The sequence below is a fragment of the Orcinus orca genome, chromosome 18 (assembly GCF_937001465.1).
Source record: "Orcinus orca chromosome 18, mOrcOrc1.1, whole genome shotgun sequence".
In the NCBI taxonomy this organism is placed as follows: Eukaryota; Metazoa; Chordata; class Mammalia; order Artiodactyla; family Delphinidae; genus Orcinus; species Orcinus orca.
In genome coordinates this window covers 67,487,976-67,503,534 of record NC_064576.1, presented here as the reverse complement: position 1 = coordinate 67,503,534, position 15,559 = coordinate 67,487,976, and the positions used below count along the sequence as shown (strand labels likewise).

Genomic DNA, 15,559 nt, shown 5'->3' with positions numbered 1-15,559 from the left:
TCTGTATATAGACTCACCTTTGTGAACAAAACAAGGCTGTCCTATAGTTTCTCTTTTAAATCATTTCCTAATTCAAGAGCCCAACAAAGACTACATATTGTTTCTCAGAACTCATTCCAAATTCTCAGAAAAGAAAAATAATTCGGCAGGTAGGTACCCATGGTCCGTTTAGCCATAACCAAGAAAAAAGGTCATTAAGTACGAATGTCAGGGGAAACTCAAATAGAAGAGGAAATGTGGCTTAACTAAGCATGGATCTTAAACTTGAAAATGTTGTGTAGTGTGCTGGGAGGAAATACTTATGAACAACCAATCACACTGTCCTTTTGAGGATGTATTTGATGTCCAAATTTAAAGAAAATTAATGTGCTTATTTCCAACTTTTTCAAAGAATTTAAAAACCTGAGAGGTCTTTTAAGTTTTATATATTTATAGTTTATTTGTAAAGTATACAGTGCTTATATTTTTAATATTCGTAAGTGCTCAAAATATCATTTATTTCTATATATTTTAGGGTAATCTACAAATTATTGGCCTCTAAAAGTGAAAGTATTTGGGTTCAAGCTCTGAAGGTTCTGGGATACTTTCTGAAGCATTTAGGTCACAAGTAAGTTGATGTTTTTCACAATGAATTGTAGAAATATCTACTGAAACTGTATTTCTACTAGGTTTGTAACACATGAATTTGACTGGAATGATCTTATAATGGAAAATAATAACTTCTTGTGGTAAAAGTTGTAAAAATATTTTATGAAAGAATTTTTTTTTTTTTTTTTTTTGCTGTACGCGGGCCTCTCACTGTTGTGGCCTTTCCCGTTGCGGAGCACAAGCTCCGGACGCGCAGTCTCAGCGGCCATGGCTCACGGGCCCAGCCGCTCTGCGGCATGTGAGATCTTCCCGGACCTGGGCACGAACCCGTGTCTCCTGCATTGGCAGGCGGACTCTCAACCACTGCGCCACCAGGGAAGCCCCAGAAAGAATGTTTTTTAATAGTAGTTTATAGAACAAAATGACATTTAAGTAATATGGTTTATTCCTGTTGGCCTACTGGAAAGAAAATATTGTTCTTTTAAGGATATAATAAAATATTTCATCAAATAAAATAAAACACATAGGGATATGATTTCAAAGAAAACTTGCTTGACACAGGGAAATTGAGGTCTTCCTGAGACCTACTCTTTTGCTCACATGCTAAGTCAGTATTTAATGTCTGTCTGTATTCTTTTCTAACGTTGAGGCTTATTGTGATTTGAAGATCCTATAATATCTCTTTTTTCACCCAAAGTCCAGAATTTAGATGCTTTTAAAAATCACCTGCTGATATAATGAATGTTTTCCATACTGTGTTGTCCTGTGCATGAATAGTCTTGTATAAATCCATTTTCTATACAAATGAGCCCAGGAAAGTAGTACTGCCGTTTAGTAATGATAGGTGGGGTTCCTCTCAGAACTTTAGAATTGCTAATTTTTTTTGTATTTTGATTTACTAAGAGTTTATCGGTAACACTGATGAAAACTGCACAACATTCAGGTAAAACACCTCTAACATGCTAAATAGTCTAGAAGAGTAGATATTATTTTCATTTTGGTACCAAATCAGTGGTTAAGTAAGAGAGAACAGAAATATTATACATATATATATATATGTATATATATATGTATATATATATGTGTATATATATATATATATAGAGAGAGAGAGAGAGAAGTTCAACAAAACCAGGATTGTAGAAAAGAGTAATGTGCATCTGAGGAACTATAAGTGTACTAGGTGATAGAATACTGCAAGTGAGAGCATATGCACCATTAACAAGAAGAGATAATGATCACTCATTTAACTTTGGTTAAGTAAAGGAAATCGACTGGGAATAATTAATAAAGGATTCTAACCCTATATGCAACTTCTTAAAAATTGTCAAGAAAACACATTTTAAAATATAGAAATGTGGAAAAGATAAACAAAACTAACCAGTACATGAAGAACAGTCACTGGAAAATACTGCTATGGAGTACACAATAAGTTTGATTAAAAACTTTACCATAAGTTAAAAAAGTAAGAAATAAATGAATTGCTTCTGAGAAAAGGCAGCTACTAAACAGAATTTCAAGAAGTTGAAAGAACTGGTAGAATATCACTGAAATGTTGAATCGTGAGCTAAGAAAATTTTGGAAAAAATTGGTGGAAAAAACGATCACACAAAAATGGAATTGGAAGACACTCAAGGAAGAGAAACTCTGTGGATAACATAGTAAGATACACAGAAGATAAAAATGAAAACAAAGCAAATAATGTGTGTGGATGAATATATGAGTGTTCAGAAGGATTAAAGAGAAAATGATTGATACAGAAGGCACAGAAATTCCAAAAATGGCATAAATGGAGTTTCCAAATAAGAAAAGCAGACAATGTAACTAAACAAATATTTAAAGCTATAATTCATTGAGGTCCTAATATAGATTTTGCCATCAGTATTAAAAGGGCATACTTGTGTACCAGGAAAAAATTTCCTGAAATGGTCAGTATACTGTTGGATTTAAATATAAGTAAAAAAAAAAAGTTCTTTTTTCAGCAGTGCACAAATTAAAGGAAAAAAATTGTCTGGCCTTAGACTTCTCTATGACAACTTTCAATATAGAAAATGTAGATACTCAAGTGAAGGAAATAGAAGCCAAAGTATCCTTTAAATAAAAAGGGTGGCGCCAAACAATTTTTAACCATATAAGGAACTGTTTTTCAGAATAATTCTTGAGAAAATTGCTGGGGGATTAAGTTCAGCCAATTAGGATTGACTGGATAGACTACAGCCAAGTACTACTGGTGAACACTGAATTAATTTAACAGTAAAACTAAGACTAAGACAAGTGTTTGAATTAGAGTAACAGACTGGAATTCCCTTTTTGTATGCCCTAATAAGGTAGAAATGCTACCATTATAATGAATTGAGAAAGGACTAGGGAAAGGAGGCAAGTAGACAAAGTTCAGAGAGTCAGAGGATATCCATGTAAGCTGACAAATTAGAAATGCAGGCCTACTGAATAAAATTGGATGGCTTAAGAGAGAGGAAAATTTGAGTAAATATGCTGATTTTTTCCTTGCTCAGAGTAGGGAAATACACTTCCTAAACACATAGAGTTACAAAGATAAGCAGTTAAAAGTGTAATGCTGACAAAATATTAAAAAACTGTATGATTAAAACTGAGAACAATACATGTAATGGAAGTTTTAAAAAAAATCCATAAAATTTAGGAAGCATAACAAAATGTGACATATCTAACACCAAACATATCTGCTATAAAATAAATGTAAAAGTACTGAGAATAAAAGGATGAGTAAAACTATACTACATATATACACATGAAAAAAAAGCAGGAATCATGATCTTAATATTGGACAAATTAGAATTCAAGCCAAAAAAGCAGTAAACAATATAAACAAAGATACTTTATAACATTAAAAGTTGAAACTTTCATGAAACAAATTACAGGAGAAATAATCACTAATAATTTAAAACATTAAAACAAATTTTAATTCACCCCAGTCTATGAAAAGGCAAAAGAGAGAGTAATCTAAATAATAAGGTAAATCTGATTAATATAGCTTGAAGTTGGTACCATATTGATAAAGAATATAACTTCAAATGCTCATGGAACATGCATGAAAATTTGACACGGTGTAGTAGGCATCAAAGAAAAATTCCAAAACATAGAGACAAAACAGGCAAGATTTTCTTGTTAACATGCCAGTAAAATTAGAAAATAGGAACAAAATCAGAAACCAAAGTTTCTTCTACCTAGACATTTAAAATTTATTAAACGATTTTTGTATCAAAGAGAAATGGACACTAAAATTGCAGAATTTTTAGAAAACAACTTCAGAAAACCTGTGGTAGACAGCTAAAGAAGTGCTTAGAGGATTATCATAGCTGTAGACCAATAGAAAGGAAATAGAGAAAAAAAGAATTAAAATGTAAAAGTTAAAGAATAACAATAAATGGAAATAATAAATAGGAAAGTAGGAATTAATGATTTAGAAGACAATCATTTAAAAATCTGATTTTTAAAAATCATGATAGAAATGGATACATCACCATTAAGCAACTCAAGAAAGGGCAAAAATATGAATGTACAAAATAAATGATAATTTTCATAATTAATATAGAAACAGTAAATCAAAAGGATTTTACATGATAACTTTCATAGCTTTCCCTAGAAATTGATAAGACAACCCAGTAGAAAAATAGGCAAGGATATAAATGAACAGCTTGTAGAGGGAAATTACACGTGGCACATAAACATATGAAAAGAGCTGATTTCTACTTGTAATAAGGGAAATATAATCTAAAACTAAAGTAAGACATCATTTTTCACACATTAGATGGATACAAGTATCAAAATTCAGCATCCATCTCTGTTAGCAAGGTTGTGGGAACAGCAAGCATCTCACACATTGCTAACTGGAGCGTAAATTAGTATAACCCCACGTGTAGTGCAATTTATTAATTTTGATCAATGTCTGTCAAAATTACGAATACATATACTTTTTAACCCAGTAGTTCATCACTTGCACATATGTGAAATGATGGCTGTTCAGAGTTATTCATTGTTGTTTTGTTTATAATAGTAAATGTTACAAGAAATCTTAAATTTCTATTAATAGAGGATTTGTTAATAAATAAGTTATAGTTCATTTATTAAATAGAGTACTATGCAGTTATAAACAAAACCAATGAGATAACTATATATACAGATATCACAACTATATTGTTAAAAGATTATAAAAATAGTATAGATGGGTATGTATTAGACACTATTTTGTATAAAGAAGAGAATATGAGAATATAATACTTATATTTGCAATGAGAAAGTCTAGTAGAATTCATAAGAAATAAGAAATCAAGAACAGTGGCTTCTAATGGGGAGTTGGTAGAAACGAAGGTGGATGTAGATCATGTAAATATTTTAATCATGTGAATGTTACATATTGAAACAGTTTTTCAACAAAAATTTGTTTGAAAAACTATAAATATAAAAAGCACCTTTAAAATCTTGGAAGAGGGGCTTCCCTGGTGGCGCAGCGGTTGAGAATCCGCCTGCTAATGCAGGGGGCACGGGTTCGAGCCCTGGTCCGGGAAGATCCCATATGCCACAGAGCAACTAAGCCCGTGCGCCACAACTACTGAGCCTGCGCGTCTAGAGCCTGTGCTCCGCAACAAGGGAGGCCACAATAGTGAGAGGCCCGCGCACCGTGATGAAGAGAAAAAAAAAAAAAAAAATCTTGGAAGAATTTTCAGTATTTATATTATTAATGGAGTTGGATTAAGTAAAATCAATGACCGATTAGTTAAAATGAGGAGTTATTTATTGGAGCAATGATGGAGCAAAAGGACTAAGGCTAACACTGAAATTTAGTGTTAGTTTCACTACTTACCTACACAATTCAAATGATTCCTATCAATGTGACTATGAAGTTAAATTTAGTAGTCAAAAAATAACACTTAAAGCATGTACAGCTTGATGGTTAATAGAGATAACTGGTTGATAAAATACAAGTAGTTCATCGGCTTAAGTTGGGCTGCCTAGGTTTGGATCCTAGCTTAGCCACATGTTTTCTGAGTGGTTTAGAAACATCTCTGAGTCTCAGTTTTTAACCCTGTAAATGAGTGAAATCATACTGCTTCCCTTATTGAGTTTTAAGGATAAACGATGTAATAGATGTAAAGAGGTCACAGTGTATTGCTATATGTTAATTTAAATAGTTAACAAAAATGTAAGAGGTACAATTTAATGTGCAGTTTTGATAAAGGTAGAATATTTCTTCATTATAAGGTATCATAAATAGCTGACACCAAATATAAAAATGAAGCACTAGCAGTATTCAAATAGCAATCAGATGTTTCTACTATAACCTAATTATTACTAGTAATTATTATTCAAGATTTGAAACAAATAAAACACACAGTCAGTAGCAGGAAATAGGTGTCATTGTTTATAGGTAGATTATATATCTAAAAACCTAAGAGAAGGCCACCGCCACGACGTCGCGCCAGGATGGCTGCGAGGAGCCCACTGCTCATGGCTCACTGGCCCCGGGAGGGGATTTGGGGGGACATTCCTAGCAGCTGCTCAAACTGTTCGTTTTGGGGATCCTCCCTGTTTCTCCCTGCGGCACTGGCTGCCAACATACGCTTTTCCTTGGTGGAACGGAAACATTCATCTGGACGAGCTGATGAGCTCCAAGACTGACTAAAGGCGACATCTGGATGCAGTCGCCAGGAGTTCTGGTTACTTTGACCACATCTAGCAGAGATGCAGAAAGCCTTACCAAAAGCCCAGTGCATTCATTGTGAAGCTGCCCAACACTTTTAGCATACCTGGGGTCAGTTAGGAGGGCAAAATGTCCATGTGAGCAGGATGAGCTCACCCCGTGCCTTTCAATGATCTCAAACATTTGCCATCTACCCCAGGACATGCAAAGTACCACCTACATGTGAATTGGATTTCTTGGATGTGGCGGGAGAAGGGGAGGAGAAGAACATGTTTCTACCATCTTTATGTAGTAAATAAGTAATAAGAAAAGACTACAGTCCATCTACTAGGGTGAAGTACAACTCCACTTACTCTGTGACTAAGCAAGTTATATAATATCAGCCTCACTCTCCTCGTGGGTAAAACAAAAATAATAATAGTACCTGCCTCATGAAGCTGTTGAACACTGATAAGATGACAAATGTAAAATGGCCACACCAAGTAACTTCTCAAAGAATGTAGGCTAAAAGAATTAAGTTATTTTACCATATTCTCTCTGTGTCTTCCACTTCTATGCAGAAAAGCCTCCTCCATTAAAAAACTTCAAACTTGATCTACGGTTCACCCTCACAACTAACCACATCTCCACTTCTTTATTTTATTTTATTTTATTTTGATGTGGACCATTTTTAAAGTCTTTATTGAATTTGTTACAATATTGCATCTGTTTCATGTTTTGGTTTTTTTGGCTGCAAGGCATGTGGGATCTTATCTCCCTGACCAGGGGTTGAACCCGCACCCTGCTGCATTGGAAGGCGAAGTCTTAACCACTGGACCACTGGGGTCCACTTTTTTAAATGTCCAGTTCCTTGAAAGAGGAGTCTGCACGTGTGGTCCTGCCCTAGCTCCCATTCACGCTCACCACCTGCTCCCTCCCACACAATAAGTGATGAAGATCATTCATCAACAGCCCTTGCCACCTGACTTGGAGTGTTTCCCAGGCTCCCCCACTGACATGCTGGACACAGGACTGGAGTGGGTCACTAGAATGTGGACAAACACTATATTTGCCACTTGTGAGCAGAGACTTTGAATGTGCTCACTTCCTTTACTTTGGCCTCTTTCATTCTTGTCTTCTTCCATGAGAACAGCATGGAAAAGAAAGGCTGCTGCTTTAGCCTGAGTCCTGGAATGAGAGGATGCCTTGAGCCCAGGAAAGCCCTTCAGAATTGCAGCCAAATCACAGGCTTCATTTCATTTCAGAAGACAATAAATGTTTTATTCTGTTGGGAAAAAAAACAAAATCTAAGAGAATCATCTTTAAAACTGTTGAAACATGAGATATCATCCAAAGTCAGCATCTCATTTGTGCATGGAGAAGTCGTTTGATAGTGAATCTGAATTGGGTTCATGGATGCAGCTAATCTGAAGTCTGGGTGGCGTAGTCTCTTCTAACACTGAGTTTATAATTTCTGTAAGTACCTAGGATACAGGTTGGGAGATAATCCATGCACTTTAATTGTCAGCTGAACTGGAGATAGGCTTGACATGTATCACAAATATTGAGAAGTCTGTTCTAAATAATATATGCAGCTATTCCCACCTCCTGAAGATGGAACTTAAATCCCCTCTCCTTGAGTGAGGGATGGACTTACTGGCTAACTTCCAAAGAATAGCAAAACCTGACTCTTTTTCACTATTGAATAAGGTTAACATCACCAGTCATATGTCATGTTGATATCATGTATTCCCTGATGTAATATGATGAGAAGGGCACTTCGTCTCTGTGATACTCTTCTAAAACATAAATAACCTCAGTCTAATCGTGAGAAAGCATCATACACCCCCAGATTGAGAGACAGTCTACAAAATACTTAACCAATACTCTTCAAAACTGTTAAAAGGCATGAAAAACAAGGGATGGGAAACTGCTACAAACCAGAGAAGTCTAAATGTAAAGTGGTATTCTGGATTGGATCCTGAACAGAAAAAAAGGTCATGGTGAAATCTAAATAAAGTCTGTAGCTTAATTAATAATATTGTACTTATGTTGATTCTTAGTTTTGACATATGTACCATGATTAGGTAAGATGTTAACATATGGGGAAGCTGGGTGAATTATATATGGGAACTCTCTGTACTATCTTTTCAACTTTTCTGAAAATCTTAAAATTTTCCAAAATAAAAAGACATATAAAGTTGAGAAACCCTACCTTTGATATATGCTTGAATAGAAAGCCAAACTGTTCCTTCATGGAGGTGGCTTAATTACAGTTATTTGCAGGACAGAATTCTAACAAATGGTTCAAACAGATGATCAGAATGCCCAATGCTATACCATACTAAAGCTATAATAATTTTAGCTTCTAAAAATTTTAAAGCACATACTATTTAATGTTTACTGTGGAAATAAAAATTTCTCAACCAAGTATGTTTGTTTAATGTCTTAACTTCGAACAACGTAACTTCTGGATGAATTCTCCAAGATAATCACACTCTAAAAGGCACTGTTGGGCTTCCCTGGTGGCACAGTGCTTAAGTGCCTGCCAGTGCAGGGGACACAGGTTCGAGCCCTGGTTTGGGAAGATCCCATATGCGGTGGAGCAACTAAGCCGGTGTGCCACAACTAATGAGCCTACACTCTAGAATCCGTGAGCCACAACTACTGAGCCCACGTGCCACAACTACTGAAGCCTGCACACCTAGAGCCTGTGCTCCGCAACAAGAGAAGCGACCACAATGAGAAGCCCGCGCACAGCGATGAAGAGTAGCCCCTGCTCGCTGCAACTAGAGAAAGCCTGCATGCACCAACGAAGACTCAATGCAGCCAAAAATAAATAAATAAATTTAAAAAGCGCTGTTGGTAGTTACATGAATAAACATGCTATTAGTTGTTTGTTACAGGCCTGTTACATGTTGACAGTTGTTTAACCTAATAGTGTCTTTCGTTTTTGGACTAGCTGAAATTAGTCCAGTTTATCTGGCAGAGCCAGTTGTCTGTTAGTTAAAAGTAGTGGTGCAGATTCTGGGGATACAGCAGTTCAAAAAGAAAGCTTCCTCCTCATCTACTCTCAACTCCAAGCTATTTGGCTCTCTTCTGCCAAAATGTTGGCTCTTGTGTGTACAAATGAGTCTTGATGTTCTGTTGGGGTACCAGTAGAGAAAAATGGCAACTTGTGAGGGCTTTTTTCTCTCCCATGGGAGTGACAAACAGGTGAAGAATTATGTTAGCAGCCTAAGGTAAAGACTAAAAAGCAGCAAATTTTAAGAGATGTTTTGATCTCAGATATCTCTGCCTCCCATTCTCTCTCCTCTCCTCTGTCTCTGTCTTCCAAGGAATATTAACATTGGCTTCTATTTAAGTTACCACCAGAATGCCAAGAGGTACCTGAATTGATGGGATGAATTTTCCCTGTCCTGAAGTTGTGGGAGTGTAAGGATATTGGAGTGCTAGGATGTTGGCTTCAGGACTTACAGCATGCTAAGTTTTGTACTACAGATCAGTGTGCTTAGAGGGATCTTTGCCTTACAACACCTGCAGGGATCTCATCATTTAAAATTCATAGTAGGGAGATCTAAGTGCAACAGTGTGAAAATGGAAGATAACAACTCAGTTGAAGGGGCATAGCAACCAGAGACAGGAGATAAGAATCATCAAATTATGTATTCAATGAAATAGAACTAGTGTGGAAGCTATCATGGAACCTTTGAATTTTACCTTTAAAAAGTGCATCTGAGATTCAAGTAGAGCACCAAAGGTGACATTCTGCCTCTTTATGTCATTATTTTTCCCTATTCACCCAAATTAGTGAACTGGAAGATCTCAAAGCATGGACCAAAAACATAAAATGAGAAACTATATAAAGGCATAGGAGACTTAACATGTGACTAATAAGAATAATTGGAGAAGAAAAACAATGGGTAAAACAAGATATCCTGAAACACTTTATACTACTAAGAACTTAGAAATGTTGGGTAAAATATAGCAAAATTCCATTCAGATGTATAGCTGGGTACACAAAAGTAAGGGAGATTCTCATATGTCAAAAATGAAGATCAAACATAATAGAAGTTATAATTCTTAAGAAACAACATCATATTGAAACTAACCATTCAGCTTTTAAACAGATAATCAGAAGTAACTTCTGGAAATGAAAAGGCACTAACTAAAATTAACAGCTCCATGGTCATGTTAAACAGTTTATATAGAAATTAAGAAAGAATTGGTGAACTAGAAGAAATGAAGAAACTATGTAAAAGCATCACCAAGAGACAAAGATGATAAATAGGAAAGAAGGTTAAGGATATAGAGAAAGAATGAAAGATTTCATAGAATAAAATATCAATACCTAGGAATAAATTTAACCAAGGAGGTTGAAAGATCTTTATACTGAAAACTGTAAGACATTGGTGAAAAAAAATGAAGAAGACACAAACAAATGAAAAGATATACCATGCTCATGGATAGGAAAAAACAATATTGTTAAAATGTCCATACTATCCAAAGTGATCTACATATTTAGTGCAATTGCTATCAAAATGCCAATGGCATTTTTCACAGAAATAGAACAAATAATTCTAAAATTTGTATGGAACCACAAAAGACCCTGAATAGCCAAAGCAATCTTGAGAAAGAACAAAGCTGGAGACGTCACACTTCCTGATTTTAGATTATGATCCAAATTTACAGTATTCAAAACAGTGTGGTCTTAGCATAAAAACAGACACATAAATCAATGGAATAAAATAGCCCAGAAGTACACCCACACATATATGGCCAATACTTTATGACAAAGGAGCCAAGATATACAGTGAGGAAGAATAATCTCTCCAATAAATGATGTTGGGAAAACTGGACGGCCACATGCAAAAGAAGGAAACTGGAACTCTAGCTTACATATTAGATAAAAATGAACTCAAAATGGATTAAAGACTTGAACATAGCACCTGAAAACAGGGGGTAAGCTCCTTGACATCATTCTTGGCAATGATATTTTGGATTTGACAACAAAAGCAAAAATAAACAAGTGATTATATCAATCTAAAAAGTTTCTGCACAGCAAAGGAAAGTCAACAGTATGAAAAAGCAACCTACTGAATGGGAGAAAATATTTGCAAATCATTTCTCTGATAAGCTATTAATATGTAAAATATATAAAGACTTCATACAACTTAGTAGCAAACAAGCAATCCAATTAAAAAATGGGCAGAGGATCTGAATAGACATTTTTCCAAGGAAGACATACAACAGGTACATGAAAACATGCTCAGCATAACTAATGCAAGTCTAAGCTACAATGAGATATCACCTCATACCTGTTAGATTGGCTGTTATCAAAAAGAAAAGAGAAAACAGTGAGGATATAAAGAAAAGGGAATCCATGTTCACTGTTGGTATGAATATAAATTGGTGCACCCACTATGGAAAACACTATGGAGAGTCCTCAAAAAATTAAAAATAGAACTACCATATAACCCAACATTGTCACTTCTGGGACTATATCCGAAGGAATTGAAATCACTATCTCAAAGAGATTTCTGTACCCCCATGTTCATTACAGCATTATTTACAAATAGCCAGGACATGGAAACAACCTAATTGTTCATTGACAGATGAATGGATAAAGAAAATGTAGATACTTAGATTGTAGTTTTCTCTGTTTCTATATATAAAATGGAATAATATCCAGCCATAACAAAGAAGGCAATCCTGTCATATGCCACAACTTAGATGGACCTTGAGGGCTCTATACTAAATGAAATAAATCAGACAAAGACAAATACTATATCATCTCACTTATGTGCGGAATCTGTAGAAACCAAACTCATAGAAACAGAGAAAAGATGGGGGTTTCCCATAATCTGCAGGGTAGAGACTGGGAGAAATGAGTGGATGTGGTCAAATGATACAAGCTTCCAGTTGTAAGATAAATGAGGTCTGGAGCTGAAGTGTACAGCATGGTGACTATAGTTAACAATACTATATTATATAGTATTTAAGAGTTGCTAAGAGAATAGATCTTAAACGTTTTCATCACAAGAAAAAAAATTTTGCAACTGTGTAAGGTGATGGCGTTAACTAAACTTGTGGTAATTATTTGCAGTATATACATGTATCAAAGCATTATGTTGTACATCTTAAACTAATGCTATGTTGTTATATATCAATTACATCTCAATAAAACTGGGGAGGAGTGCAGCTGATAGGTAGTTGTAACAAATGTACCTCTCTGTTGGAGGGTGTTGATAGTGGGGAGAGGCCATACATACGTGGCATACATGGGGCCACCCAGGGGAATATGGGTAATCTTTGTACTTTCTGCTCGATTTTGCTGTGCACCTAAAACTACTCTAAAAAATAAAATCTGTTAAAAAGCATGTGTTGGGGGAGAAGCTGATAGGGAAATAAGAAACTAAAACAAAGTTTACTTGTTACTGGGGCAGGGGGCAGTGTGAATGAGGAGGAAAGGGTATGAGTTGGGTTTGAAACCTCTCTGTATCTCTTTATGTCATCATTATTTTTTACCCAGGTAAAAGTATTACATATTTTAAAAACTGAATAATAAAAGCTGGCAGGGCTTCCCTGGTGGCGCAGTGGTTGAGAGTCCGCCTGCCGATGCAGGGGACACGGGTTCGTGACCCGGTCCGGGAAGATCCCACATGCCGCGGAGCGGCTGGGCCCGTGAGCCATGGCCGCTGAGCCTGCGCGTCCAGAGCCTGTGCTCCGCTACGGGAGAGGCCACAACAGTGAGAGACCTGCGTACCGCAAAAAAAGAAAAAAAAAAAGTTGGCAGACCAATATTTAAATAGACCAAACTAAACTTTAAGGGAAAAAATTTAATGAAGCTAAAGAGGGGCATCATGTAATGAAAAAGGTATAATTCAACCAGGAAGGTAAAACAATGTCATATTTATATATGCTCAACAGCATAGATGAGGTATCGAAAGCAAAACTGAGATTTGAAAGATAAATTAAAACAGTTTAGAGGTTTTAATGTATTGTTTTTAAAAGAGCCATCACAAAGTGTATATATATATATATATATATATATATATATATATATATATATATAAAATTTTTTTTTTTTTTTTTGCGGTACGCGGGCCTCTCACTGTTTTGGCCTTTCCCGTTGCGGAGCACAGGCTCCGGACGCACAGGCTCAGCGGCCATGGCTCACGGGCCCAGCCGCTCTGCGGCATGTGGGATCTTCCCGGACCGGGGCACGAACCCGCGTCCCCTGCATCGGCAGGCGGACTCTCAACCACTGTGCCACCAGGGAAGCCCCAAAGTATAAATCTGAACCAAAAAAATCCATTGGCTTGATTAGCATATACGTTCTCCTCAAGAACAGACAAAACTATTCAAATGAGGCCATAAAAATTGACTCCATAAATTTAAATAAATTATTATCATATAGATGACTTCTCACCCACAGTGTGATTAAACAAGAAACCAGTGATAAAAATCAAACTAAGAAAATGGGAATATACATATTTTAAATAACCATAACATGACATCATTGTGCAGATAATAAAATACTTAGAATCAAAAGATATTAAAATGTTTGCATATTTATACTTTTGAGAGTTGGCCTAAGTGGTATTGGAGGCAACTTACAGCTCTAAATATTACAGTAAATGAAGTAATATGTTTTGTCTTTTTTCCCCTAGATTCTAAATGTTATGCTGAATGTAAGAGTACTTTAACATTAGGATATCTTTTAATATGGTCTACTTATTAACAAATTACAGAATAGCTATATAATCATAATAATGGTACAAAAAACTTTTTGTAAAATTAATTACGCATTCATCATAAAAATTCTTAGGAAGCCACGAATATAAAATGATTTATTTTACCTGATAACATATATCTACCCAAAACTTAATACAGACCTATTTAGTGGTCAAATGTTAGAAATAATCCTTTGCATAACTAACAATTAATCAAAACCTGTTTTCACCACTCCTGTTCAACCATGTTGAATAATATAATGACATTTATAGGACACTGTACCTAAAGACAGCAGAATTGTTTTCAAGCTTCATTTGCAACATTCTTCAGAATATAATATAGGTTGGGCTGTAGTACATAAAACAAGTTTCAGTAAATCTAAAAGAATTGAGGTCAAACAAACTGTGTTCTTTGACTACAACAAAATTAAATTAGAAATCAACAAAAAAGATTTGAGAAATTTCTAGATAGAGTAAATAGCACACTTCTAAATGGCTCTAAAAAGAAATCACAAAGAAAGATAGAAAATAATTTGATTTGAATAAAAGCAAAACCACAACACATAACAATTTATTGAATCCTAATGCATTGCTGTTGGGAATGTAAGATTCTCCAGCCGCGTTCCAATAGGGTTTTCTAATTTCTTAAAAAATATAGCACTTATATACAATATTTCTATATTTAGGTGTCTGCTCAGGAAAGATGAGATCATATGTTCACATCTAGACTTGTGCATGAATGTTCTTGGTACCGTTATTCATAATAGGCAAAAACTGGAGACTATTGCAAATTCCACCAATTGGTGAATAAATAAATGACATATCATATGCCCATACAACGGAATACTATTGCACAATTGAAAGGAAATGAATTACTGATGCATACTATGACATGAATGAGTTCCTAAAAACATTATGCTAAATGAAGGAAGCCAGATGCAAAAGACTATATATTGTATGATTCCATTTATATGAAATATCCAGAATGCAGGTTGGTGGTCACATGGGGCTAGTGATGGAAGTGGGGATTGCCTGCAGGTGGGCACAAGGGAACTTTTTAGGGTGATGAAGATGTTCTAAAACTGGATAGTAGTGATGATTGCATGACTCTATAAGGTCTTTAAGAAAGCACTGGCTTGTACACTTATAAAATTTGTAGATTTTATGGTGTGTATATTATACCTCTATAAAGCTAATAAAAACTTGCAAAGCAAAATTTAAAGCTCTTAGCAAATGTAGAATAATAGTGTTATTGCCTTGGATTAAGGAAGGGTTTGTAAACTACTAAGTAAACATACATAAATCATCTAGGAAAAAGTTGATAAATATGATCATTAAAATATAACATGTTTTAAAACCATAAAAAGTGAAAAGATGAGCCACAAAGTGAAAAATGATATTTGCAGTTTATTTGTAATACAGTGGGTTTGTATCCTGACCCTATGAAAAATCATGCAAACGAATAAGAAAAAGAAAAACCATTAGGAGAATGAAGAATATAAACAGTTCACTGAAGAGCAAACTTGATTTGGCTAATAAGCATATGGAAAGATACTCGACTTTGGTAGCAATCAAAAGT

The 15,559-nt window shown here is 35.2% G+C and overlaps 1 protein-coding gene across 5 annotated transcripts in view; it reads left to right on the top strand.

Annotated features, from left to right (window-relative positions):
• NBEA (neurobeachin) overlaps nt 1-15,559 on the top strand; it is a 629,334-nt gene that overhangs the window by 162,809 nt on the left and 450,966 nt on the right. For all 5 annotated transcript variants that reach the window (XM_049701354.1, XM_033410053.2, XM_049701353.1 and 2 more), the window contains exon 17: nt 515-607. In XM_049701354.1, coding sequence (XP_049557311.1) covers nt 515-607 — 93 coding nt within the window. The remainder of the gene's footprint in view (nt 1-514; nt 608-15,559) is intronic.